This window comes from Microplitis mediator, chromosome 3 (assembly GCF_029852145.1).
Source record: "Microplitis mediator isolate UGA2020A chromosome 3, iyMicMedi2.1, whole genome shotgun sequence".
NCBI classification, from domain to species: Eukaryota; Metazoa; Arthropoda; class Insecta; order Hymenoptera; family Braconidae; genus Microplitis; species Microplitis mediator.
In genome coordinates this window covers 4,099,097-4,126,863 of record NC_079971.1, presented here as the reverse complement: position 1 = coordinate 4,126,863, position 27,767 = coordinate 4,099,097, and the positions used below count along the sequence as shown (strand labels likewise).

The following is a 27,767-nucleotide window of genomic DNA, read 5'->3' as shown; positions in this document are numbered from 1 at the left end:
GAGCTAATTAAATAAATTAAGGAACGAGTTCACTCATCAAAGCTTTCCATGAAAGTGAAATTTATTTTTACCCTCACTCTACAATTTCGCTGGTGATAAATTCATTTAATTATTTATATACATATATATATAATTATAATTATATAAAAGTTATAAATTTAATGATGGTAAGTTTGGATAAATTTTTTTCTAAATGAAATATTTTTTTAAGTATACATTTATTCAAATAAATATATGAATTTACATATAACTATTTTAAGAATCATGTTCTATATTAATCTAGCTCAAATGCCAAAAATTCACTATTAGATTATATAATTGTCAGTATTAAACTCGTTCTCACGAGAGAATAGTAATTTTAAGCTAAACAATAAATTATCAATGGAATGTAATTAGTAATTAATAATAAATAATTATAATTATAATGCAATTAATGCTCTAACAAAATATAAAAAGCTTGGCTGAGTTTTTTCTTTAAAAAAAAATGAGCTTAGATTTAAATTGATGGCTTGATAAGGCTGGGCGAGATAACGCTTGGAGTGGATTAAAAAATGTAGATAATTGATAAGTAATAATAATGTGTGTGTGTGTTGATATAAAAGGTTATCGACGGAGACTTGGCATCCTGTCTGGAAGGTGGCTGACTCACCTTGTCCAGGTTGTTGATATGATCGAGAGTGTGTCGAGACGAGCGCTGAGTGGCTCCAGTGGGAGCTACCACGTTCGAGGAGCCGAGCTGGCGCGCGATCGGAGATTGAAGTCACTGGCGGCTACTGTAGTTTTTCTTGATGACACCCAGCACACCTTTCAACTTGATGTAAGTACCTGACCTGGTTATTTTATTCATTTTTTCACCATACCCGCACTGGAGGTTTAAATTCCCGCCTTGTTGAGGGAAGAACTTGCGAGAAAACAAATGATAAAAATTAGCGAATACTCCATTATTTCTATAAACGGGGGTGAGAATTTAAACTTTCAGGTGCAGATCTGGTGAAAACTTTCCTCCTTAGATGTGTAATAGACTATTTTATGATACCAGCATCGAAATTTAAAGTTTCAGTGTCTCGACCGCCAGTCAAAAGAAGCGAATTTCAGTCCAATGCCGCGAGTTGATATTAAAAAACGCAAATTACGTCTTCAGTTAGCGATCAAAAAAACTTTTGTCCCTTGGGAAGAAACAAGTAATTTTTCTGGCCGCTGACTGAAGCTTTCGGAATTTAAACTCTGATCTTGTCTTTGATTTAATAGTAATTCCAGACTATGAGTTTTCGTTACATAAATGACAGTTCTGTGATTAAGTTTTACAAAAATTAGTGTCAATAATAAATAAAATTCAAAGTTTCTGCGTAATTATAAATTGCAAATGACAATTTAATAGTTGATGACACCATTGGTCGAAAATGAACTTGTTTCTGACTGCTGACACTGAAACTTTACAATGCAGGAAATAATTTCAGATTGCGGGTGATGTCAGCCAACTTCACCCTGGTCTGAAGTCGTTTTGTCTCATCCCTTGTCACACAATATACTAAATAATTAAAATGGTTAATGTTTTGTTTTATTTATTTTAGAAACGTGCGAAAGGTCAAATATTACTGGACCTAGTGTTCCAGCACTTGGAACTCATTGAAAAAGACTACTTTGGCTTGCAGTATACGGAAAATGGTGCCGCTGTGTGTCCGAATTCAGACGCTATGGTAATTTGTATATTTATTTTCCATATTTACTGGGTAATTATGAAATTTATTCCGGACTGAGTTTTACGGTGGGCAGAAAATTGATACAAATTATTATTTTAAAATAAATTATTGCCGTAAGATGAAAGCTGACGTCTCGAAGCTCGAACCAAAGTACTGACTAAATATTTAATTTATTTATAGAGATGGCTAGACCCTTCGAAGCCGGTTAAAAAGCAGATAAGAAGTAAGGGTAAAGATCCTTCTTTTAAAGTACCTAAATAAACTTTATTTTTGTATATTTAAATGCTCATATTTATTATAGGCGGTCAGTTTTTCTTCAAAGTTAAATTCTATGTTTCTGATCCGAGTAAACTGCAAGAAGAGTACACGAGGTATCAGTTTTATCTGCAGATCAGAAGAGACATTCTTCAGGGAAAGCTTCAGCTTCCGACTAGTACTGCGTGTTTAATTGCGAGTTATACTGCGCAGTGTAAGTGTAAAATTTTTTGTAATTAATTTAATGATAGATAATTAATGATTTTAATTTAACAGCTGAGTTGGGTGACTATCATCCGGAAGAACATGGACCTGGTTACTTATCACGGCTGCAACTTATCCCCGGGCAGACTGAAGAAATGGAGAAAAAAATCTGCGAGCTTCATAAACTTCATAAGTAAGAATAATTTTTTTTTAACTGAAGACTAATGGGATTTTTTAAATTGAAATTTTGTATTTTAATTGCATTGAATAGAGGACAATTACCGGCGGATGCGGAATTCAATTTTCTCGACCATGTGAAGCGGCTGGATATGTACGGAGTTGAATTGCATAAGGCAAGGGTATGCACGTTTATTGTACTTGACAATTATTTAAAATTAGTCTTATGTCAGTACAGTAGCAAACTTTTTAAATAATTAATATTTAATTGTTAATTATGTTTTTCAGGACTCGACGAACAAAGAGATACAATTGGGAGTGACGTCGATAGGCCTAGTTGTCTTCCAGAATAATATTAAAATCAACGTATTTTCCTGGTCGAAAATCGTCAAGATTTCATTCAAACGGAAGCAGTTTTTTATTCAGTTAAGAAGAGAACAGGTTAATTATTTATTTTTATTACAGGGTATTCTCATTTGGCGTAATGGTTTTTTTTTGTCGCTGTTGGGTTCAGGGAAATTTGAATTTTGAAATATTGAGTTTAGAAGATATGACGGCCTTGAAAGGAATTTAGACCCGCGGCACTACAGTTGTTACAATACGGAGTAAAAAAAAACAGTTTTGTAGTCAGTAAAGATACTGGTGGGCACGAACCAGAATCAATCAAATTCACCAATAAAAAACGCCGGCAATTAACTAAAAAACGTGATCTGGTATTTTTTAGCTGAGCGACTGAAAAAAAAAATGAAAGTTACCAGTAAATTTAAATGTCTGGTTCATGTGATTGAGAGTTTAGTTCTGAAAAAAAAAAATGAGCGAATTTAATTTGCTCGAGTTGTTAAATAATCGCGTGTACCAGTTTTAAAAATATAGTATTGAGAAATACGCGATTAAAATTATTACCAGACCTCATATTAAATGACTGCTCGGCTCCAAACGTCTATAACTTTTTAAATTTTCCCAATAATTAAATTTTTTTCGCGCACTTATTTTAAAAAGATTACGCCGCTTAAAAAAAACAAATAAATGAATTGGTTCCGTTGAATGAGAATACCCCGAAAAATAATGAAAAATCACCTAGACATATTTATTTAAATAAAAAAATAAAACAAATTTCAGTCGGAAAATTATGACACCTTACTGGGGTTCAACATGCAAACATATCGTAGTTCAAAAAATTTATGGAAAGCGTGTGTTGAACATCACACATTCTTTAGACTTCACAGTCCGAAAATGCGACCACGTCGTTTCCCACTGACCCTCAGCAGCCGTTTTACTTATTCAGGCCGCACTGAGTTCCAAACAGTCGAAGACGGAAAACACCGAGCCCGCGTTGAAAGGACATTCATACGGTATTCATTTTACTATTAACACAAACTAATAAATGAATTATCATCAAACTTCAATCTAATCTACAAAAATAGATCACCAAGCAAACGACTAGTTCACGGAGTAAACCAAGTGCCAATTGAAGAGAAAGGCAAAGTAGTGAGTGCGCCAGCAAGACCTCCAAGACCATACGACAACAAAGTCCAGTCTTTAGGATCCCGAGAACCGCGACAAGCTTGGGTCGAGGGGAATCCCAGTGACGAGTATGTCGATAAAAAAACTAAATAACAATAATTAGCTTATTAAATAAAATAAAATATAATTACATAGCGTTATAGTTTTATTACACTGTACTCTGTGTTGCATGTTGTGTCTGGTATGAATCCATGTCCGCGTACACAGTGAGGGTGGTTTTTTGTCCCTCAGAGAGGAGATAAACACGAGCACCCACACCCAAGGCGGAGCATTTTCTCCAGTTCTGGGCTCAAGAATTCTCAGTTACGTTGACGACGACACCACTGGCGAGAGAAATATCTATGATTTGCCGGACTACAGCGAGCCGACTAGTTCTCCAGCGCCACAGGTGAGCAATTAAACTATTTAATCAACTACGACTTACTTTATTATCATTATTATTTAATTATTCAACACCAACTACGCGATTTGTCGCTCGCTGATAGTTGAGCTCACGAAGTGTCGGTGTCCAAGTCGATTAAAATAATAAATTGTCGATTTAAAATTTAAATTATTTTGCTGATTATTTAATTCCCGTTGTCTAGATATTGGAAGATGGTTTGGTGACAATAAGACTGACACCAGATGAGCAAGGCCGTTTTGGTTTCAATGTGAAAGGAGGTCTGGACCTTGATATGCCCATCTTGGTGTCTCGTGTTGCGCCAAACACACCTGCCGATCGGTGTTACCCAAAGTTAAATGAAGGCGATCAGGCAAGTCATTATTTATTATTCATCAGATTAGTAATTGTCCGTCAACGAGCTGGTATTTATTTATTTAAACTGTCATTGTCTGTTAGGTTTTGTATATAAACGGTATTGACGTCAACGGGATGCTACATGAACACGTGGTTAATTTAATAAGACAGTCTCGAGACACGGGTAATGGTGAACTGACCTTGACTGTCCGTCCAAATGCACTCTATAATGCACTTGCTGGGACTGATGAGACTTCTGAAGAAGAACCTCCTTACAGGTAATTTTATTTTTACCAGATTTGGTTGTCTTTTAGATTTAAATTTAAATTTAAATTACGTCGTGCGGAGTTTCGTTACTTCAGACATTATAAAATGATCCTGAAGTTAGCAAACGATTAAAAATTTTTGAATTTTTTTTTTAATAATTTAATTTAAAAAAAAAAAAACTGAAAAAATGCACATGTAGGAAATTAAGAAAACTACAGGTGCAATTTTTTTGAATGTTTTTTTTTTATAATTTATCGTTTCTAAAAAAATCCAAAAATTATTAGACGTCGGCGAACTTAAATGATCCTGAAGTTAGCAGACAATTAAAAATTTTTGAATTTTTTTTTTAATAATTTAATTTAAAAAAAAAAAAACTGAAAAAATGCACATGTAGGAAATTAAAAAAACTACAGGTGCATTTTTTTAAATATTTTTTTTTTATAATTTATCGTTTCTAAAAAAATCCAAAAATTATTAAACGTCGGCGAACTTAAATGATCCTGAAGTTAGCAGACAATTAAAAATTTTTGAATTTTTTTTTAATAATTTAATTAAAAAAAAAAATTTGACAAAATGCACATGTAGGAAATTAAGAAAACTACAGGTGCAATTTTTTTAAATATTTTTTTTTTTATAATTTATCGTTTCTAAAAAAATCCAAAAATTATTAGACGTCGGCGAACTTAAATGATCCTGAAGTTAGCAGACAATTAAAAATTTTTGAATTTTTTTTTTAATAATTTAATTTAAAAAAAAAAAAACTGAAAAAATGCACATGTAGGAAATTAAAAAAACTACAGGTGCATTTTTTTAAATATTTTTTTTTTATAATTTATCGTTTCTAAAAAAATCCAAAAATTATTAAACGTCGGCGAACTTAAATGATCCTGAAGTTAGCAGACAATTAAAAATTTTTGAATTTTTTTTTAATAATTTAATTAAAAAAAAAAATTTGACAAAATGCACATGTAGGAAATTAAGAAAACTACAGGTGCAATTTTTTTAAATATTTTTTTTTTTATAATTTATCGTTTCTAAAAAAATCCAAAAATTATTAGACGTCGGCGAACTTAAATGATCCTGAAGTTAGCAGACAATTAACAATTTTTGAATTTTTTTTTTTAATAATTTAATTAAAAAAAAAAAAAAAAACTGAAAAAATGCACATGTAGAAAATTAAAAAAATTTCAAGTGCAATTTTTGTAAATATTTATTTTTGTAATTTATCTATTATTATTATTTAGATATGTACCTGACGCACCGCACGCAGCAGTTGGATCCGATGCTCTGGCCCAATCAATGCTCCTCCTAGCAGACGGACTCGCAAGCGGAGCACTGATTGCCCAGTACGAGCAACTCTACCGCAAAAATCCTGAGCTGACGTCCCTCGAGTCTAAAAAAGCCGAGAACCAGAACAAGAACCGGTACCGCGACATCTCGCCCTATGACGTGACGCGAGTGATTCTGATGGGCTGCGTCAACGGCGACTACATAAACGCGAACTACGTCAACATGGAGATCCCCGGCTCGGGAATAATAAACCGGTACATCGCGACTCAAGGTCCCCTGTCTTCCACAGTAGCAGACTTCTGGCAAATGGTCCTCGAAGCCGGCAGCACTCTCGTCGTCATGCTGACGACCCTCGTCGAACGCGGCCGCACAAAATGTCACCAGTACTGGCCTGCTCTCAATGAAACTCTGACCCTAAGAAACCTCATGCTCATTTCAACCTCCGAGAAAATCGAAGACACTTTCGTCTTTCGCGAGTTCATTCTTCGCGACATCAACGTAAGTAATTAAAAAAAAAATGAAAGTTTATCTACTTGGCCAGTGGTTATAATTGAGTTTATTTACAGACTGGAGAAGAAAGAGACATAACACACATGCAGTATTGCGGATGGCCCGACCACGGAGTGCCAAGTGATTGGCGGCAGTTCACTAAATTTACCGAGCGAGTCCGCGCCGCCAGAACGGGAATGGTTGAACCAGCAGTCGTCCATTGCTCAGCAGGTATCGGTCGCACTGGAGTCCTGGTGCTTATGGAAACAGCTTTGTGTCTTATTGAAGCCAACCAGCCTGTCTATCCACTAGATATCGTTAGATCCATGAGAGATCAACGGGCGATGATGATTCAAAATGCTGTAAGTATTTCATTTCTTCCTGCTGCTGTGAAGACGTAACTCTATAAGCCCTTATGGCATCCGGGAACCTAACCCAGGAACATGACTATAGAGCCATGAACCATGACTGGTTACTGTTAAAATAGTCGTCGTTGATGGTTTGATAAGTTTACAAACCTCTCAGCACAGTTCTTGTTGCTGTATAGAAAATGCTGCATAGAAATGGTTGCTTAGATCTCGTAGATCTCATAAACATCCAAAACAGTCCTCAGTCCTGTTTTGAAATGAACTCCCTGATAGCCGCATCTTGCTTAGCAAGTTTCTGCAGTGAAACATTTTCGGCTAATTTAACGTAACATCTGAAGTCAAATTGAATTCACAGACAATCTACTGTCAACTTAACCGCAACCTTTTGCTCTCCAACCTGCTGTTAAGTTGACTTCAGATTCCAGCCGTAGCTTGGTTAACTTGCGGTTACGGTGGTTATCATGTCTGTTACTAAATTCATGTGCCCAAGTAGAACACTAGGATTTATGACATCTATAAGATGTCAGTTTTGAGACTGTTTTTGACATCAATAAGGCACCAATATGTTGACAGAACAATCAGAAATGTGTCATCGAAAAGACTTGATGCAAGTGACGACAAAAAGTAAATTACAAATAAGTCATCTAAAGGATTTTTTAATTGAAATGACTTTTTTAAGACAGGAAAAAGAAGACAAATTTCCAATGACTTCTAGAACTAACATCTACGTCTTATTTATTTGATAAAATTCGTCTTGTCCTTTTAAAAGACATCTTAAAATTGTCTCTGTGCTACGGGTGTCTTTACTATTCTCGACACTAGAGACTAGTTCATGTCAGAACAGGACTGAATACTGTTCTGGATGTTAATGAGATCTACAAGATCTAAGTAACCATTTTCTATACAGCAACAAGAGCTGTGCTCCGAAGTTTGTATACTTTTCTAATTATCAACATGTGCATACTATCCAACACAGCACTGGTTACTGTTTAAAAAGTAGTAGTACATATTAAGCGATGACTCACTTCTCTTCTAATATGAACCAGTCATCTTAAAATGTATTTTCCTTATATTTTTCATTGAATACTGCGCAGAACAGTAACCAGTACTGTTTTTTTCGTGCATAGCAGCCGTTCCACGAAATCATAAATAAATAAATAAATATATAAACTAATGAATTTATTTACAGAGTCAGTACAAGTTTGTCTGTGAAGCTGTCCATAAAGCCTACACCGAGGGTATTGCGAAACCTCTTATTGAATTTAGTAGATAAGTGTAGATTTAAAAAACTGTCAAAGCAACAAATGTCCAAGGCCCTTCCGAAGGCTAAAACTTTTTTTTTTTTTTTTTAAATAACAAATAGACAATAATTTATAGTAATAACTAACAATTATTACAAATATATATAAATATATAAATATTTATTATAAAAGATAGCGATAGTATCCCAGTGTTTGGACGTGTGATGATAGTCCGTTAGACGCAACCCACCAGATGTCAAAACCAGTTTTTAAATAATTTATAAATTAGGAAAGATTTAAATATTAACTCTTCCGTTACATTGATATTAATATTTAAATAAAATATTAAATAAAAGTTAGGATAGAAACTATTTTATCTTTAACGTTAACTTTAAGCTCAATTAATAATGAGTAATTAACAGAGGTAGCTGATTATTAATTATAATAATTAATAATCTATGTAAAATTGTTTGAAAGTATCCACTTTTTCATGTATCTATTTTTTTACCATTAACTGTTAAGCTAAAGGTTTATTTATGTCCGGATATGTAAATAAATATATGATAATTATTGATATTAATTAACTGATTGACTAATTGACTAATTATTACGATTAAATTGTGCCAGAAAACAAAATAAAACGGTAGCTATATATATATTAAGTATAAACGAGCGCCAATATAAACAAATTATATATTATATAAATATATGAATTAATATAACGATTAATAAAATTGTTTATTTTAGCGGTAGTGATTTTATTAATTAATACTGTCAATTAAATAAAATAATTGTATGGCCGCGTGATTGGTATGAGAGTTGGTAGCTGTCTAGTCTCATTGATTTGTACTTTTTGATGATCAAATAAAGTAATCATTTTATATATTTATGGGTATTGTTATTTTATATTTATTGAAAGTAGTAAATTTCTTCATATTCATTGTTTCAAATATTAATTTATTTAATGCCGTAAGATGGACGCGATACCGATATGATCTGGGTTCGATTCCCAGTTCGGGTCATCTATATTTTTCTCAATTTATATATAAATTGTCTTATTGAGAAGGTTATTTGCATGTTTAAGTTCCCACTATATTTAAATGGACGGTGGAGTCGAATTTGAAACCTATGGTTTGCAATTTCCGACCTCGGAAAGTGAGAAATAATTGAGGAAATGGATAGGAAAATTCATGATTATCTCCATCCATCTCCACTCACCTTCATCCATCCTGATTTATCCCAATTTATCCTCATATATTCTCAGTAAATGGTTCAAGTTTCGTACTTGAGAGTAGTAAATTTCTTATTCATTGTTTCAAATATTAATTCATTTTATTATCACTTGACATGCGTTCTTATTTTTTTCTCTCGGACCCAAGTGCGAACGGTATCATCTTTGCACTAAAACAGTAATTAATTTTTTCTCTTAAGGGCATTTAGACACCCCCCCCCCTTCCCCACTTTATAAAAATATGCAAGTGAATTAATTAAAAATAAATTTAAATATTAATTGAATAAAGGACAATTCCACCGAGCGAAAATTTTTGGATATCAATTGGGAGTTAAACAAAATTTGTTGAATAGATTTTAGTCTACGAAATTTGAAAATTCGAATTACAAAATCGACATGAAGATTTTACTGAAATTTATTTTCCAAATTTCGTTTAACTTCCAACTATGGGAGTACTGTCGGTTTTAGAATTACCCTCCAGGATTTAATGAAGTTCGACATATTGGTAGATAATGACAAGAAAATGATCCAATTAAATTTTTGAAGAGCTAGAGGAAAAATAAATTCGATGAAACAAGATTTCTCATGTAGCTCAATGTTAAATGTATGAAAATCAAAATTTTACTGGTTCTCTGCAGCTCTTCAAAAATTTTCTTGTCATTATCTACCAATATTACGAACTTCATTAAATTCTTATGATCCTGAAGTTAGCAGATAATTAAAAATTTTTGAATTTTTTTTTTAGCAAATTAATCACAAAAAAAAAAAATCTAAAAATATGCACTTGTAGAAAATTTAAAAAACTACAGGTGCAATTTTTTCAAATTTTTTTTTTTTTTCAAATTTACCGTCTAAAAGAAAATCCAAAAATTATTAGACGTCTGCTAACTTCAGTATCATAAATTCTTGTTTTTTTTTTTAATTTTTTTTAATCAATTGATAAAACTTTAATACGTTAATGATAATTGAGTCATTAAAAATTTTTTTAAAGTGGGGGGGACACTTGGGGAATGGCCTTGATTATCAAAAAAAAAAAAACCATTCGTCATCTAAAATGGAAGCAGTCCATCAGTGCAGTTTGAATTTAGAAATTTTGTTCCAAGAAAAACTCATCCGAAAACATCTGATAGCTCCAGTCAAGTCGATTAGTTGTGACAAAGAGTTTTTGTAATAAATTAAGTACGTTTTAGTTGGGTATTGAGGTCAAATGGTTTAAATGTACCAGGTCCCTTCTCTTGGCTCAGGAACTCGCAGCTCGGGAGTAAGAGGATGATTGGACTGGACTAGACTACATATCGATGTGTTCATCCGTACCACCTTCCATACCATCTATACTACCTTCTGTACTGCCATACTTGAGAAACTGAACCGTGTATAAAAGCTGATGTCTACCTACGATTTCACTTAGTCTTATTTTTACTTTCTGTTGTAACCGTTACTTTAAGTTTTCTCGTTTTTTTTCAATCATCGTAAGTATTTTTTTTTTATTATCATCATTGTCATTAATTTATTACCTTACTAATGACTTTAATTACTTTACTAATTATTTTACTGCGTAGTAATTTTTAATTCAATCGTCTATTTATAATTTGTAATAAAATTTATGTACTTTTTATTGACCAAGTCACAAATTTTGTATTTTATTTCAAATTTGAAATAATTTATTAATTTTTAATTTATATTTAAAATTATAATTTTTATTTTATTACGCAGCTTAAAATTTTGATTTAATTTTTTAATTAAAATTTTTGTTTAATTTTTTATTTGAAATTGAAATTTTATTGTATAATTAATAATTATTAATTTTTTTAAGATGAAAGGACTAGTACTCGCAGTACTTGCGGTAGTAATCTACACCGTATCCGGATTTCCTCAAAAAGACGGGCAAGCATTCAGCAACGAAGCAATAAGCCAGGCGAGAAACACTTTACTGATCCCAAAGGACGCTCAGATCCAACATGTCCAAGAAGGCATTGAACTGGTGGCCCGTGAGTCGATCCCCGGGGACGAGAAGATAGATCTCTTTGCCATTCTCAGGGACGTAGTTCCTCGGGAAGTCGTCGACAACCTCCAGCCCCAGATCGACGGAATCGGCCAGCACTAACTTTCTCAGACTAATTTAATCCTACACTGTACTTAAAGTTTTATATTTTTTCATATAAAAAGTTTCGATAAAAAAACGCAGTCTTTTTATTTTACCTCCAGCCCAATCTGCCAATACCTGGATTCCTACCGCCCTAATTATTATTATTATTGATTTTTTATCGGCTTTTAAAATAGAGGCCACGGTCTGAGTGAAACCAGAAGTAACGAGTGTCAAATGATGCGCCAGAGAAAGTTGTCCGACTGCTCGGCAGTACTTTCACTTCCTTTAATAAACCGCAGATCACTTGCCGTTGAATTTATTATATACCCTACTTATTATTCTGCTTACAAAATATTTAATAACAACAATTTTACGCTCAACTACAGACTTATTTCTTCCTCATTCACTCAATTCGACGCCACGAGTGTCACGATCCTGAAGTTAGCAGACAGTTACAAATTTTTTGATTTATTTTTTCAACAAATAAATTACAAAAAAAAAAAAAAAAAAAAAAATATACACATGTAGAAAATTTAACAAACTATAAGTGCAATTTTTCAAAATATTTTTTTTTTATAGTTAATCGTTTTTAAAAAAAATTCAAAAACTGTCAGACGTCTGCTTCAGTATCATACGAGTGTCAATGTACCAGGCATCAGACAAAAATTATCAATAAATAAATAAAAAAAAAAAAAAAAAAAAAAATGCACTTATTAATTTCAAAATTTCTCAAATGCGCATTTTTTTTAAATTTTAAAAATTAATTCTTTACTTTATTTGTTAATAATTTTAAATTTGTCTGCTGCACTCATTCTACGCCAGTAAAAAAAAAATTCACTGCAACTCCCGTGATATATTTATTAAAATCTTTTATTTGAGTTTTTAAAAAAAAGTTTGTTAATAATAATTATAATTATAGTTAATAATTATGAAAAAAAAAATGATAATAAACAAATTACGCAGATGCTCGCAATGTTTATCGATATTACGTAATACAAAAATGACAGCGAACATTTGTACATTGCTGATAATTGATAAATAACTTACTCCTTACTCGATAGTTAACTCTTTAATATTAATGCGAGGATATAAAAACAAAATAATAATAATAATAATATTAATATTTGTTGTTATAAGTAATGGATGATGTGGGACAAAAGTATTTAGATAATTGATAACTTGTGTTGAAAACTCATAAGTTATCTTGCAATGAATGTGTACAGCCTATCAACTCCTTAGTTAACAGAAACTTTTACCTGGTTTATTTCCTGTAAATAAATAAATAAATAAATAAATATATGATTGTAATTGACGATTGAAATGACGTAGAATAAATTATAATAAATAAATAAATAAATAATTTGAAAGGTACCTTGATTTTTTGGACTTTCTTCTTTCCGAGCTGTCATCGCGAGGCCGCTTTTTGCTGGAAGATGAGGACGAGTGATGGGACTTGTGCTTGTCGTGCCGGTCGTGTCTGTCGCTCTTCTTCGGGCTACATTAGAATTATTATTAATATTTTTGTCAGATTCATTAGAATGGGAAATTAAATGTCGGAGCCAGATTAAATGAGCCAATTTTAGTCAGAAGATGCGATTTTCTAGAGTTAACCCAAGGAAAAGTTAAAAAAATTTTGATCTATAGATTGGGTGGGTCATGTTTCTAACTTAATCTTTAAATTATTAACGAGTGTCATGAGAGTTAAAGAAACTGCATGGTGATGGTAATATTTTTTTTTGTGCATGGGAAAATTTAAATTTGTGTAATTATTTGAGGGAAGAATGGCGAGTATGTAAATTTACTTCATTTAGTTGCCTGTAAGATAAAGTGCGACTTTACTGATTAACAGGGTGAGAATTAAAACTAAAAAATAAGTTTTTATTACTCATGCGCAATAAATATTAACTTTATACTCATTGACTCGGTCAAGTTGCTGACAACTTCAGCCTTTGTAACTGTTGACTTCAAGTTGTTATCAACTTTCTGGGAAAATTAAAGGCAACTTTCCGTCAACTAATGGATGCTAACTTTTGCCACCGTCTGTCTCAGCAAGTTGTCGTCAACTTATGGATGATAAGTTTTGGCTGCCGTTAGCATGATTATCAGGGTACGGCTCAAATTTGACATCGAGTACAAGAACTCGTACAAAAAATTAATACTAACTCGTGTCAATTCAAGTCAACTTCTGCCGCAACTTTCAGATAACACTCTATAAACTTTACTTCCAAAAGATTCAAAGTTGAATGCCAAGAACGATGTCAATTTGATCAGATCATTAACAGTTTTTTTTTTAAAAAAACTCCGCTCTCGTGAACAATTGACAACTTGTTGCACGATGTACTGTTCTGACTTTAATTAAACTCTATTAGAATCGCATAAAATTTTATTTATCGTAACTCCTGGTCATAAATTGTCTCATTTTTACTGGCTCAAGACCTTTAAACTCTAAGCAGGATTAAATGCAGGTAATTATTAAAAATACATAGTGTGGTACGGAGTAAAACGATTTCAAATTTTGAGTGATGGCCAAAATTGCCATCGTCTGAAACCGTTTCGTTTCATTCCTTGCTACACAATATACTGTCAATAAATACCGTAGTAATTTTAAATGATTAGACATAATCACCTATGTTTGGACGATTTTGAAGGAGACACTTTCTTGTGTGATCTCCCGCTTCGTGATCGGTCCGTTCTTAAATAATCAAATCGTCCGTTTTAAGCAGACAAGTGATTTACGGTAAATAAATAAATCTAATTAACAATTTAAAAAAATAATTACCTGTGTTTGTCAGAGGATCTGCGTTCCCGGTCTCTGGAGCTGGATTTGTTTTTGGAGCTGGAGGAGCTCTTGTGCTTGGAGTTGTGCCGGTTTTTCGAGGGTGAAGGGGTGTCGTGCTTTGACTTTTTCTTGTTTTTTGAGTAGGTGTCCACGGGGTAGCCGCTGCGTTCGTTGTCTTCTTCGGCGGCTTCGCGCTCTAGATCAGACCAGTCTTTGCCAGACTCTTCTGAGCTTCCGAGTTCTTCTTCTTCGCTCTCCGAGTCCTCAGAGGCCTCCGAATAATCCGAGTCTTCATCGGACTCCTCTTCACTCTCAATGTCCGTCGGTTCATACGCGTCGTCGTCTTCCTCCTCTTCATCATCGACCTCCTCGTTCTCCTCGTCGCTCTCAGGGTCCAAGAAAGTCCAGCCGCCGCTTTCGAAGAATCCCTCGGGGTCGTCGGTGATGGTCTTCATAATCTTCGCCCAGTTGAGTGACTGGACACCTTCAGAGTATCGGATATCGCAAGAGTTAAGCCATTCCTTGACATGGTCCAGCATATTCATAGGAATCGCGTTAACCATCGCTATTTTTTTGTGGTAATCTTTGAATACAAATATCATATCAAAGTTCTTTAGGTGGAATTGCACACGTTCGAAGTGCACGAGCTCAACGTCTTCGAGGGTGATAACAAATGGCGGCCACTCTGTTAAATGAACAAGACATCCGCTGGTAGGCTGGAGTAAGACAGTACTTCTGAAAGGCGCACCAGGGAATCCAAGATCTCTAAACGGAGTATCAAATTCGATTTCCTGTTTCGTAAGAGATTCAACTTTCTCACAGAAACTCTTGAAGGCAGTTTTCAATTTATGCCTCAACTCGCGCTCCGACTGCTCCGCCGCGAGATCATCCCGGTCGTGCATGTGCTGGTGCTTGCCCAGGTCAGTAGTTATCTCACCGACCTCAGTGTAAAATTGCACGTCCACGTGCTTCTTCTTTCCGAACATTATCGCATGCTTGAGATGGAAGTGCAGAAGGATGATCATCTCTCCGTCACCCGGTTGGAAGAACGCGTTCTTGATGTTATTGTAGAGTATATCAACTTTGTCACCACGCACTGAAGTGTAGCGGAATCCGTTTGAATGAGCTTCCAAGGTACCGGTCATTCTCTTGGTGACGATGTTCGGCCGGATATAAAGATCCTTCAGCTTAGGATTACCTTTATTTTGTGAGAGAACGAGAGTGTCCTGTTTTACCAGGTCTTCTTTCTCCCGCTCCTCGGCTTCGCGGTTCTTGAACTTCTTCTGGACTTCTTTGATCAATCTGAAGGCCGTATTGAGATTTGAGGAAGGCGCGGAAATTTCTCCAGGTTCTTTGGTATTGGTACTGCGGTACGTGACTTCTTTGACGAAGGTCGCGTCCGGCTGGGGATAGGACCCGCCTTCGTTCCGTCCCATCGTCGCTCCAGGATGGAAGAAGTTGATCCTAAGGTACGTGTAGTCACCCTCGACACTCTGTGATATATTTTTGATCGTCGATATATGGAACGGAACGGGAATTCCAAATATCGGTAGTATAACCGTCTCGTATTTTTTATCAACGTACAGCTTGAGCTCTTTCACTTCCGGCTCTCTGGGCATGTGGTTCAGACTCTTGTAAGAAACAGTCGACTTGCGGACCTTCTCCTGCTCTTTGCCACCAGACTGCTGAGCCAATCGCGCCTTTGCAATCTCATTCAGCTGCCGCGCGAGTTCCTTCTGGTGCTGCTTCCGTTTCTCTTCCGAACTGTGCTCAGTTCTCAGCTTCGACTCGATCACCGCAGTCCTCTTTCCGCGGCCGAGTATCTCAGGTTTTGGTTCATTTTCTTTTCCACTTCCTTCCTCTTCGTCTTCCTCCTCGTCCTTCAAATAAATACCGATATTTTTGACCTTCTTCTTGGAGTTTGTGAGAACAGTCGCGGGAGTTCCCGATTCTCCAACGACGACAGTGTCTCCAATGAACAGAGCGTACGTCTTTCCTTCCTTGTCGCTCGCCTCAGGATTGCTCAAGTTAGAAAGACCGACATGGAGATTAAAGACCATGCCCTTCTTCAGCAGAGCGTGAGTCTTGGCTCCGATCATCAGCGAGCTCTCGCGGAACTCAATTCCCATCGCGAACCCAAAGTTTTTAGTTAAATGTTCCAGCATGCTAGACTTCTCCTGCTTCACAAACGCGATTCCCGCTTCATAGACTGCGCTGATCTTCGTATTGGGCGTCATCTTCTTCATGATTTCTTCCTGCAGCTGCAGTAAAAAGTTATAGTTCTCCTCGATGGCACTCGTGGGATTTACTAGCAGCGTGCGCACGATATTGGAGCAGTAGGATTTATATCTGGCTCCAAGAGAGCAAATTATCACACCAAAGTGCAGCACGTTCTTGTCACTGACGACACTGAATTTTAGTGTGTAATTACCCCCGCTCTGAATTATCGCCGGGTAGCACATGTCCACCTGAGAAACATCAACTCCAGTGACATATTTTTTGTTAGTGACAGCTGCGTCAACACCCTCTGCTAACTTCGAATGCTTTACTTTCTTGTCCGAGTCAATGATCTCCATTATCTGGTCCTTCAAGTATTTGGTAAAGACATCAACTGATACCACACATGCTTTTTTAATCGTCAAAATTTCAACGTCTTCTTTCGGACACATAACGTAGGCAGCTGCTGCGCTTACGTCAATCTAAACAACCAATAATTTTATTAATTAAATAAATAAATATTAACTTAATAATTAAAAAATTACATACGGTATCAAATGCATGAGGTTTTATGGCAGCTCTCCAAGCATCCATGAACGCTCCAGGATAATTTTCTTTTGAAAAAACCCCCAGCGTTTTTCCTTTTTTACTTCCCTTGATGACGTCGATCAGTTTACCGAAGTTTGCTTTGTCTTCGTCACTCTGAAAAAATTTATAAAAATTGTCGTAAATATTATCGGTGATAATGATAATTATTTATTTAATCATTTAGCACAAACTCATACTTTGTCTCTGACAAATAATTTGACAGGTGGGACTCCAGTTTCTTCGGTCTTTCCGCTCTCGACTTGCCGTAGGAATTCAATTTTTTTCTTGCTCGATAAAAAACAGATGCAGTCTTCAGCGAGAATCATAATTGTGTCGGTGAGCTCGTAGCTGAGCAGCCAAGTCTAGGAATTTTAGTAAAATAAATAAATGATAATTTTTTTATGGTGAGTTTTGATGAAATGTTGAAGTACCTGGAGGGCCATTGACTTGCTGTAGATTATGTCCTCGTCAGTTCCGACTGCCGAAACGAGGCAGTCCATTTTACTGAAGCTGTCATCAGTGCCAACTTCGCCATCCTGTGCAACAAGTGATCGATTAATTAAAATGTTTAGTGAATTGAATTTGTTCATTATTTTATTTGAATCTTTAGTGGGATTACCTTCCAGCCATTGTACAGGCGTTTCATACGCCGGAAAAAGGTCTCTTTGTCCAGAGAAACGTTCGCCATCGCCGACGCTTTTTAGGTTAGGCTCAAACCAACCAAGCAGACTTATTGTGCAATACTCACAAATAACAGTTATTATCTAACTGATAGTGTCGGGTTTTAAAAATAAATAATCTGTTGCTGTGATAAATTCGTTTTTACATTTTCACAAATAAATAATACAATTATTATAGACTACGCAAAAAGAAATTAATGTGACCGCTGTGATGGCGGGATTTGCCTGAAAATATAAGAATCAGACGCGGATACTCAAAGACAGAGACAAACTAATTGCCGCGTATATTTATATGCTTTATATATTTATTTTGTAATTTTTTGGTTTAATAGATGGCGGCACGAGAGATGAATTAAATTCGATCAACGGAAAGTTAGTTTCCTGTTTTTTAACGAGACGTCACGTTTGCTGACAGAGAAATTTTTTAAAATTGCCGCGTAAATTTAATTATTTAATTTGATATATTACTTACTGTGTATTTAATTATATTTATTGTAATTAATAATTAATAATTAGGAGAATAAATTGAGTTACTTTTTATTTTATGTTTGAATTTCAAATTTTCGCGCCAAGTGAAAAAATGTTTTGTTTATTAACTATTAATTAGTAAGACCTAATTAATCATTAATGTAATTGATTAATTACAAAATTATTAATAATAAGAATAATAGTGACTGAAAATTTTAAATATTACCGCGTAAATTTAAATATTTAATTTGATTTATTACTTACTGTATATTTAATTATATTTATTGTAAATAATAATTGATAATTATATAGGAGAATAAATTAAGTTACTTGTTATTTTATGTTTCAATTTCAAATTTTCGCGCCAAGTAAAAAATTCTGTTTATGTTAAATATTAATTATTAAGACATAATTCATCATTAATATTATTTATTAACTATAAAATTATTAATAATAAGAATAATAGTAATAAAATTCGATAGTTTTTTTTTTTATTACTATTAAATTTTAAAATGTTGGCACTGCTGTCAGCCACGTGTTTTTTTAGTTGTACTTTCAAAGTACTTTCAATTGACAATTACAGTTGACATGTACTCTTGTTAACAACAACATCAACACTCAGTACTTACTATAATTACATATCAACAATTACTTACTTATAAAATAAGTAATTTAAAATTTATTTTTATTTCTCTTATAATTATTTACTTAATTAGTGTCTTAAGTTTTATTAATTAATAATTATTATTTATAAATTTTAAATTATAATTATAAATTGTTAATTAAAGTTAAAAAAATGGTTCATAAAATAAAAATGTGGATCCCGGTTATTTTAGCAATCGGATGGACACTTTATTTAAATGATTGGACAAGAGCAATAAGTTATAAATTAATGAACGGTGATCATGTGGGTGCATATCAACTGTATTTAGGTGACAATGATAAATTATTTAGTAAAAGTGAACTAGAGAAATATAATAACATAGAAAACGGTTTGTATTTGTCTATTTTGGGACAAGTTTTTGATGTTACCAAAGGCGAACAATATTATGGTAAAGGAAACACTTATCATGTATTCGTAGGTAATTATTTATAAATATTTATCATAATTACTTTTTTAAACTTCATTTGAATTCAAATGATAACAAAAGTCAACTTTGTTGAGTTTCTATTTTTCTTTTGACAAAAAAATATTTTTAAATTTATTCATTTATTTTTTTACTCCAATTCAAAAATTTAATTTCTTAATAATTAAAAATTTTATTTTATAAAATAATCAAGTGATTTATTTATCTATGAGAAATTGTTTAGAGAAAATATCTGACAGTAAAAGCTTTGAGATTTTCTTGTGACCTAAATAATAATAATGAATTCCGTTATATATTTTTTAAAATTATAATTCTTAGTAAGCAGTAAAATGCTGCGTTAATTTTTTTTTTTTTAAATTGCTGATAATGAAAAAATTTTACCGCTTACTATTCAGGTTATTGTAAAGTTACTTTGTCATTAAAATAATGTTACGTTATTTAAAATAAAAGATGATGACTTATATTTCAAAATTTTTTTTTTAAACTCATCAATTAATTACTTAAAATTAATTACTGATGAATTTTTACCGCTATAAATTTTTATAAAAATTATTTATCTAATTATTAAATTATTTATTTAATTAATCAGTAAAATTTTCTTAAAGTTCATCAATTAATTACTTAAAATTAATTACTGGTGAATTTTTACTACTATTCATTTTTATAAAAATTATTCAATTAATCATTCAATTTTTTTTTCAATCATTAAATTATTTATTTATTGAATCATTAACATTTTCTTAAAATACATCAATTAATTACTTAAAATTAATTACTGAGGATTTTTTACTGCTATCAATTTTTAACAAAATTATTTAATTAATCATTAAATTTTTTTTTGAATTATTAAATTATTTATTTAATTAATCATTAAAATTTTCTTAAAATACATCAATTAATTACTTGAAAGAAATTACTAATTAATTTTCACTACAGCGCATTTTTATAAAAATTATTAAATTATTTACTTAATTAATTTTTTTTTTTTAAGGACGTGACGCATCACAAGCATTCATAACCGGAGACTTTACAGAAAAAGGTCTAACTGATGATCTGTCAAGTTTAACAAACACACAAGCTAAATCATTAGACAACTGGTTGAAATCTTATCACGAAAAATATCAATACAAAGGTATAACAAATTAATTAATTATCAGTAATTCCCGACTGTGATACAAAATTAAATTATTAATAAAAATGATTCATAAATAATATAATTCAACAGGTAAATTAGTTGGTAAATTTTACGACCAATACGGAGTTGAGACACTCGAGTTTCATAATTTTAAGACCAAGGTCTCAAAAGCTGAAGCTGAGCAGTCTGATAAAGACAAAATAAACAAAAAATATCCACCTTGTAACGTCGAGTGGAATCCAGAAGGAGGAACCAGATTCTGGTGTACCAATCAAAGGTGAAAAATATAATTACGTAATTTATCATTAGCATAAATTATTTAAATATTTATAAACTTTTCCTGTTTACTTTCGTAATGAATATTTATTTATGTCACAATAAATGATAATGATGATGACGATATTTGATGTTTCAGTGGAGGAATACCTAGAGAATGGGTTGGAGTACCGAGACAGTATTACGAAAATCCATCGTCTCCACAAAATAGATGCGCTTGTGTCGATCTGAAAAGCCAAGATTATTTAAATAGCAAAGGAAACTTCCGAGAATACAAAGACTGTGCTAAAGATGCTACTGAATGTTTCGTTAAAAATTAATTTTTTATTAGTAACGATATGGAGTTAATTAAGTGATAATTTGTTGGACGTAATAGTAATTATTTAATGAACAATTGAATGGATTTCCGGTGATGGTTTTACTAAACGATGTTACTGATATTTATAATTTTTTACGAAAATAAATAATTTAATATTAAATTATTTATATATTTTTTACTGCCCAATATTTGATACCGATATTTTCTGGTCTTTGTCTAATTAGTGACCCAAATCGCCAGTTGAGCTCAATCAACAGTCAAATTATAGCAGGTATTTCACGTTTACGTGAGATAAAACAATAAGCTAGCAAAAATTGATTTCGATGAGAACTCTCTATACGGAAAGAAAATTATGGCAGCGGTTCCCATAATTTTATGAAATTTTTTCCTATACCATCATAGGAATTACGACCATAAATTATGGGAGCGGTTCCTATAATTATAGGAATGTTTCCCATAATTATAGGAATAGTTCCTATAATTATGGGAATGATACCCATAACACTATAGGAATGGTTCCTATAATTATAGGAATGGTTCCTATAATTTATAGGAATACTTTCTATAATATTATAGGAACCATTCCCATAATATTATGGGAATGGTTCCTATAATAGTATGGGAATGATTCCCATAATGCAATTGGAATGGTTCCCATATTATCATGAAAAAAATTAATTTAAAGAAGGGTGGTAATCATTTCTACAATACACAGAAATATTATTAAACATAAAAACAAAAATTCAAACATTAAAAAAAAAAATCGTATTTGGCAAAAAAACATTAAAATTTTTAACAAGAATTTTTTGTCAGCACAAAACATTCAAGAAAATTCAAATTTTGGGAAATTTCTACACTATTGTGCAAAAAAAAAATTTTATGATATTATAGTGATGGTTCCCATAATATTATGGGAATAGTTCCCATATTATTATAGGAATAGTTCCTATACCAATATGGGAACCATTCCCATAATGGTATGGGAACTATTATGGGAATGGTTCCCATAATATATGGGAACCATCCCTATAGTAGTATAGGTACTATTCCCATACCATTATGGGAACCATTCCCATAATGCATAGCAAAACTTCCCATAATTTTCTTTCCGTGTAGATGATCAACATTTTCACTCAAACATTGATATGATACATTTGACATCCCGATGATGTGGTTCCACCATGATATTTCCCCAGACAAAATCTCTCCAGGACAAAATCTGTTGAACACGATCTCTATAAACGAGATCTTATAATAATCTATATAATTATAATTTATAATAATTTCTACACTTACGACTGGAATCGTATTCAGGTTTTTTTCCACATTTTATGTGTATTCATAAATAAATAGAACGTGTTACACATACATGTATGAAATCATGGGAAATTCCCAGCCCAAATTTGACATCATCGTCAATTGCAAGAACTTGACGTAAACTTACTGTGAAGTTATTAAAAATCACTGAACGTCAAATTTTTGAAGTGGTAGTATGGCCATCAGGGATTGGACTGAAAAATAATTTTAGAAACTTTATCCTGGAGAGATTTTGTCGTGGGGATATTCTGCCAAGGAGATTTTGTCTAGAGAGATAAAATCGTGTTACGATGATGTCTAGCGGACATTAAAAATTTTATTAAAATTTTTTTTTCTCCCACAAGTAAAATTACATATGGACTTGATGTAAAAACACTTTTAGTCTGGTTGACGTTGGTAGTCTTGACCATATCCTGGAACTGGTTCTCCGACAATTTTTCCGCTCTACACAAAAAAAAATTTATTTTAACTTCCCGTTAAAAAAATTTAAAATTAAAAAAAAAAGGGAAGTTATTAGTTTTGGTTCAATCTTCGAAAATCGAATTGTTGACAGACCTTGACGTTTTGAGATTCTAGGAAGCTATTTTGACTATTTTAAGTTGATGTCTGAGTGTATATGTGTGTGTACGTACGTTCATACGCATGTATGTAAATATTCTGTAACTTTTGAACTGATGAACCGATTTGGCTTTTTGAAGTCACGTTTGAAGTGGCTCGTTAATTCCAACAACTGTTGAAAAATTAAGCATAATCAAGACGGTTTGTTCGGAGATATTTTGAAACTACAGCGGAAAGTTTCAAGGCTGGCCCGCAGGGTCTGGCAGTTTACAGATTTGTTATAATAATTTGGAACTATTATAAGAAATAGAAGAGTAAATACTAAAATTATTCACAAAACTTGTTACACTTACTTGAATTCAACATCGTCGCCATCAGCGTTTTCAACGAACTCTTGAACGATCCCTACGGCGTCACCATCATCATCCCCGAACAACAAACTGGTCTTTCCACTACCTATCCTTAAGAAATTATAATTTTACTCTAAAATTGTACCTCATTATGTCCTGAGTAATTAAAAAAAAAAGGCGCTCATAATAATAGTTAACGAAAAAATTATTTACTTTAAAGTAAAATTTTTTAATTACAATAAAAAAAAAATTTGTCTACCTATGAAATTTCTAATTATTTATTCAATAATATTTTTTTTTTTTTAGTGGAATTGAAAAATTAATATTAATGATGATTTTTTGTATGATAGGTACTTACGTTCCTTACGTTAAAGCCATAAACTTAGCAGACAGCTGACAATTTTTAAAACTTTGAAATACTAAAATAAATTTTTTACGTAATGAAAATGAAAAAATCCACTTTTAGAAAATTCAAAAATCAGTACATGCCTTTTTATAAATTTTACTTTTTTAATTACTTAGTTTGTTTTTTCTTATAATTAAAAAATATTTTTATATCTACTTCATTTACTCTTATCTTACGTTAATAGAATGATAGGTAAAGTAAATGAAGGATTTCACATTGATTATAATTAAATAATGCTATTTTATTTATTAAATTGACATATTAACGATTCATTATAAAAAATTTTGTGTGTTTTAATTTCTTGACTCTACACGGAAAAAAAATTCACGGATTTTTTACGATTTAACTATCGTAATTTTCATTATATAGTATTGTAACGCTGGACTATAAGTTCTCAATAATAATTTTTACAATAGACTATCGTAATTTTTATTTTATAATTTATACTACTACCAGAAAGAAAAAATCAGATACTATAGAGTAAATTATACAAGTTGTGTTAACATAAATTCTAATACAACTATCGTAAAATGAATGAGTCGGTAATGTAGAATTTCTTTAAATATAAAATAATAATTAGAAGTCAATGGAGTAAAATATATTTTCTTAAAAAAGTAGAACTTATAATTAATAAAAAAGAAAAATTTATCATTTGGAATTTTTTTTTTTTTTTTAACAGTTAAATTGAGAAGGAAAATACAATCTCGAAATAAAAATAAAACATGTTGAAGTAGTAATAATAAAACATTTATTTAATATTTTTTCAAACATATTTTTTTGGTATATATAAAATTTATGAATAAATAACTCATTTATTTGTATTCAAAATACGCACATGTAGAAAATTAAAAAAACCATAGGTGCAATTTTTTCGAATACTTTTTTTCTATAATTTATCATTTTTAAAAAAATCCAAAAATTATTAGGCGTCTGCTAACTTCAGTATCATAAAGAAATGTTGAATGTCCATAATTTGAGGTTATTGAAATGTTTTACCTCTCGCAAAGCCGGGTAAAATTATTCATTGTCGACAAATGAAGATTATCCTGTAACAAAATTAGGAGAATTGAATTTATTAGAAAAAATAAATTTTCATTCATTTAGAATCATTTATCCTATGACCACAAAATACTACTAAATTGTTTATAAAAATAAACTTCTTGTCCAGATAAATGATTTTAAAACGAACGATATACATGATACTGAAGTTAGCAGATATCTAATAATTTTTGGATTTTTTTTTAGACGATAAATAATTAAAAAAAAAATATTTAAAAAAATTGCACCCATAGTTTTTTAAATTTTCTACATGTGTATTTTTTTAGTTTTTTTTTTTTTGTAATTTCTTTGGTGAAAAAAAAAATCCGAAAATTACTAATTATCTGCCAACTTCAGGATCATACGATATACCCACAGAATATTAAGTTTAATAAAAATTGAATAATAATAATTATACTTACACCACCAAATTATTATATTCCACAATCTATGTAGGTTTGTAATGACGAAAGTACAGTTTTTATTTTAAATTTCTTATTTATAATTGTCCGAAAAACGTCATGAATAATAACCTCTATTTCTGCACTACACTGTGGATAAAGATGAACTGATTTATAAATATATATAGTTGAACCACAAATAATACAGACAAAGTAGATGTCATCATTTGTATTTATATATATATATACACTCATACAAGCATCACATCATGGTTTGTGACAACACTTGTCTTTTATACGTAAACGCTTCAGATGGCATATACTATACCATTTCAGAAAATTTACAATCCAACTATCGTAATTTTTGTAGCTTGTATTGTAAAAACATAGAGGCAGCACTGTAAATTAAAAGGAAGAATAAAAGAATAAATAGTATAATTAAATCTTATTTTTTATTCTTTTACTATTTACGATAGTAACATTGTAATATTTCTTATTGAATTGATTACAATAAACTCTTAATGAAATTACGATAGTGAATAGTAAAAAATCTTTTAAAAACTGTAAATTTTCGTATCATATATTTGAATGTTACAGATAATAAAAGTATAGTCCAGGATTACGATAGTAATATTGGAATTTTTCGTCGAATTTTTTTTCCGTGTATACAATTATTTTGTATTTATTTGAGAATATATAATTTGATGTTAATTAAATGTGGTTTTCAGAATAATATAAAATGTATACGAAAAATATGTAACACGAAATTTTTTATTTTCATCAATTTCAAGCAAAAAACAAAACTTGTCACAATAAAAAGCGCCTGGGGAACTAGCACAGAATAATTAATTTTAAATAATTCAAATTTACCCGCCAATTTCTACACGGAAAGAAAAAAATGGGAATTTTTCCAATTTTACTTGGGAAAAATTCCTTTGTTGGCATTGTAAATTTTACCATGTCAACATGTGAATTGTAACAATGTCACATAGTAAATTTTGCTTTGTTACATTGAATTATTCCTATATTGACAATGTAAATTTTTCTATGTCAACATTGGAAAAATAACTATGTAATATAGGAACAATTCCAATGTTAACATGGGAAAAATTCCCATGTCGACATTGAAAAAATTCCTATATTAACATTTTTGGAATTCCTCTAATGCCATGGAAAATTCTCCAATGTCAACATGGGAAAATTTCCTATGTAAACGTGGGAAAAATTCCCATGTTAACAAAGTAGAAATTCCCATGTATATAAAAGTGAAATATTTGTAAACTGATGTTTTTTTTACGTAATTTATTAAGTAAATCAAAATAATTCAATTGAATTGATGATTATATACTGTCGGAAACACGATGTAGGTAATTGATTTTTATGTACTCGTTTATATTAATCGAATTTATAAAAATATTTGTTCATTGGTAGGTGCTACAAAAAAATTTTAATTAAATTACACAAAATTTTTTCGGAAACTTTGAAATTCTATTTTCGTAAATCTTAAAACCTTCACACATCCCTATTTTATCGCTTTAAAGCCTAAATGATACAAATGACCGAATTATTTCGTATTTTAGTGATTTTAGCTTTTTGTGGACTTTTCCCATGAAACATAGCAATTTTTCCCATGCCAACATGGATATTTTTACTATGTCAACATGGGAATATTTACCATGTTAACAAAGAAATTTTTTCCTTGTCAACATGGGAAAAATTCCGATGTCAATATAGAAGAAATTACTCTGGTAACATGGGAAAAATTCCTATACTGACATAGTAAAAATACCCATATCAATAAAGGAATTTCAGCAATGTTAACATGGAAATTTTTCCAATGGCAACATGGAAAATATTCCTATAATATATGGGTAAAATTCCCATAAAATATGGTTATATTCCCATTTTTTCCTAGTAAAATTTCCCATGTTGATAAAGCAAAATTTGCCATGTCAACAAGGGAATTTCTCCTAAGTAAAATTGGAAAAATTCCCATGTTTTTCTCTCGGTGTAGAATCTGCTGTCAGTAAAAATTTTCTATCAATAAATTACTAAATAAATTACATATTACATTTTGTATTTTCATATGAATAAATACATACAGTAATTAAGTTTAACTAACGATTATAAAGTAAATTAGAAATTTAAATAACATTTTTTATCTACGGTGGTGTTAGTTGCTGGAAGAAAATAAAAAAACTGTAAGTTTTATTATATTTATTTTTTAGTTTTAAAATTTTTATCAAATACTTAAAACTCCAACAAACAACTATGAAAAAAACTAATGACAATTAAGTTTTGACTATGTACTTCATTTATTTGATCAATTCAATCAATATATTTTTAGTATAATAACTTGTGCATTATAATTAAACTTAATTGTAAAAAAAAGTTTAAAGTTTTAATTTCATACTAAATATATTGTTATTATGATGATTAGTTGGAAGTAACGACTTTATATGTCGAACATGTGACCAAAGAGAACGTTCCAAGGACATTCTTGTTCACGTTTGGCATACACATTATGAGGGGAAGTTTTCCTGCGAATTTTGCGAAAAGGAATATCAATATCCGCAAGG

The 27,767-nt window shown here is 31.5% G+C and overlaps 4 protein-coding genes and 2 long non-coding RNA genes across 12 annotated transcripts; 3 read left to right on the top strand and 3 right to left on the bottom strand.

Moving 5' to 3' along the window:
* Positions 1–341: 341 nt before the first annotated feature.
* Positions 342–9,136, top strand: LOC130664827 (tyrosine-protein phosphatase non-receptor type 4). 5 transcript variants are annotated; one of them, XM_057464943.1, is made up of 16 exons: positions 342–388; positions 603–817; positions 1,572–1,697; positions 1,881–1,929; positions 2,002–2,169; positions 2,232–2,352; positions 2,431–2,518; positions 2,625–2,777; positions 3,456–3,688; positions 3,761–3,928; positions 4,068–4,248; positions 4,445–4,612; positions 4,699–4,874; positions 6,108–6,651; positions 6,720–7,004; positions 8,200–9,136. In XM_057464943.1, exons 1-16 carry the CDS (start codon positions 382–384, stop codon positions 8,281–8,283), a joined length of 2,766 nt encoding a protein of 921 aa, XP_057320926.1. In that variant the 5' UTR covers positions 342–381; the 3' UTR covers positions 8,284–9,136. The 5 variants fall into 5 exon arrangements, with proteins under 5 accessions (XP_057320926.1, XP_057320924.1, XP_057320925.1 ...); XM_057464941.1 differs by lacking the exon at positions 342–388 and having other exon boundaries at positions 578–817; positions 1,881–1,923; XM_057464942.1 differs by lacking the exon at positions 342–388 and having other exon boundaries at positions 578–817; positions 2,431–2,512.
* A 1,613-nt stretch (positions 9,137–10,749) lies between these two features.
* Positions 10,750–11,656, top strand: LOC130664680 (uncharacterized). The gene is made up of 2 exons (XM_057464714.1): positions 10,750–10,951; positions 11,296–11,656. The coding sequence occupies exon 2, from the start codon at positions 11,296–11,298 to the stop codon at positions 11,584–11,586; it is 291 nt and encodes a 96-aa protein (XP_057320697.1). The 5' UTR covers positions 10,750–10,951; the 3' UTR covers positions 11,587–11,656.
* An 867-nt stretch (positions 11,657–12,523) lies between these two features.
* On the bottom strand, positions 12,524–18,107 carry LOC130664679 (FACT complex subunit spt16). Of its 2 annotated transcripts, XM_057464712.1 has the most exons (8): positions 17,772–18,107; positions 17,584–17,688; positions 17,350–17,514; positions 17,114–17,266; positions 14,348–17,046; positions 14,195–14,260; positions 12,941–13,063; positions 12,524–12,836 (listed from the first exon to the last, which is right to left on the bottom strand). In XM_057464712.1, the coding sequence occupies exons 1-8, from the start codon at positions 17,838–17,840 to the stop codon at positions 12,830–12,832; spliced, it is 3,387 nt and encodes a 1,128-aa protein (XP_057320695.1). In that variant the 5' UTR covers positions 17,841–18,107; the 3' UTR covers positions 12,524–12,829. The 2 variants fall into 2 exon arrangements, with proteins under 2 accessions (XP_057320695.1, XP_057320696.1); XM_057464713.1 differs by lacking the exon at positions 14,195–14,260 and having other exon boundaries at positions 17,772–18,106.
* Positions 18,108–18,878: 771 nt separating this feature from the next.
* LOC130665383 (neuferricin) lies at positions 18,879–21,278 on the top strand. Its single transcript, XM_057465727.1, has 4 exons — positions 18,879–19,382; positions 20,380–20,520; positions 20,614–20,800; positions 20,939–21,278. Exons 1-4 carry the CDS (start codon positions 19,097–19,099, stop codon positions 21,117–21,119), a joined length of 795 nt encoding a protein of 264 aa, XP_057321710.1. The 5' UTR covers positions 18,879–19,096; the 3' UTR covers positions 21,120–21,278.
* A 1,453-nt stretch (positions 21,279–22,731) lies between these two features.
* Positions 22,732–24,206, bottom strand: LOC130665386 (uncharacterized). Of its 2 annotated transcripts, none has more exons than XR_008989542.1 (3): positions 23,702–24,206; positions 23,347–23,449; positions 22,732–22,879 (listed from the first exon to the last, which is right to left on the bottom strand). It is a non-coding gene; the product is annotated as an uncharacterized LOC130665386 (long non-coding RNA). The 2 variants fall into 2 exon arrangements; XR_008989541.1 differs by having other exon boundaries at positions 23,347–23,454; positions 23,702–24,205.
* Positions 24,207–24,474: 268 nt separating this feature from the next.
* Positions 24,475–25,846, bottom strand: LOC130665384 (uncharacterized). The gene is made up of 2 exons (XR_008989540.1): positions 25,210–25,846; positions 24,475–24,795 (listed from the first exon to the last, which is right to left on the bottom strand). It is a non-coding gene; the product is annotated as an uncharacterized LOC130665384 (long non-coding RNA).
* Positions 25,847–27,767: the final 1,921 nt, after the last annotated feature.

What these genes read in the sequence shown, in the direction of transcription:
- LOC130664680 (XM_057464714.1), top strand. Translation starts at nt 11,296, where the DNA reads ATGAAAGGACTAGTACTCGCAGTACTTGCGGTAGTAATCTACACCGTA.
- LOC130664827 (XM_057464940.1), top strand. Translation starts at nt 578, where the DNA reads ATGTGTGTGTGTGTTGATATAAAAGGTTATCGACGGAGACTTGGCATC. An exon ending in GTCCGAATTCAGACGCTATG is followed by an intron (nt 1,698 to 1,880) that starts GTAATTTGTATA and finishes ATTTATTTATAG; the next exon opens with AGATGGCTAGACCCTTCGAA. An exon ending in GAGGGGAATCCCAGTGACGA is followed by an intron (nt 3,929 to 4,067) that starts GTATGTCGATAA and finishes CCGCGTACACAG; the next exon opens with TGAGGGTGGTTTTTTGTCCC.
- LOC130664679 (XM_057464712.1), bottom strand. Translation starts at nt 17,840, where the DNA reads ATGGCGAACGTTTCTCTGGACAAAGAGACCTTTTTCCGGCGTATGAAA. An exon ending in GCCTGTACAATGGCTGGAAG is followed by an intron (nt 17,689 to 17,771) that starts GTAATCCCACTA and finishes CTTGTTGCACAG; the next exon opens with GATGGCGAAGTTGGCACTGA. An exon ending in GCAAGTCAATGGCCCTCCAG is followed by an intron (nt 17,515 to 17,583) that starts GTACTTCAACAT and finishes TAAAATTCCTAG; the next exon opens with ACTTGGCTGCTCAGCTACGA.
- LOC130665383 (XM_057465727.1), top strand. Translation starts at nt 19,097, where the DNA reads ATGGTTCATAAAATAAAAATGTGGATCCCGGTTATTTTAGCAATCGGA. An exon ending in CACTTATCATGTATTCGTAG is followed by an intron (nt 19,383 to 20,379) that starts GTAATTATTTAT and finishes TTTTTTTTTAAG; the next exon opens with GACGTGACGCATCACAAGCA. An exon ending in CGAAAAATATCAATACAAAG is followed by an intron (nt 20,521 to 20,613) that starts GTATAACAAATT and finishes ATAATTCAACAG; the next exon opens with GTAAATTAGTTGGTAAATTT.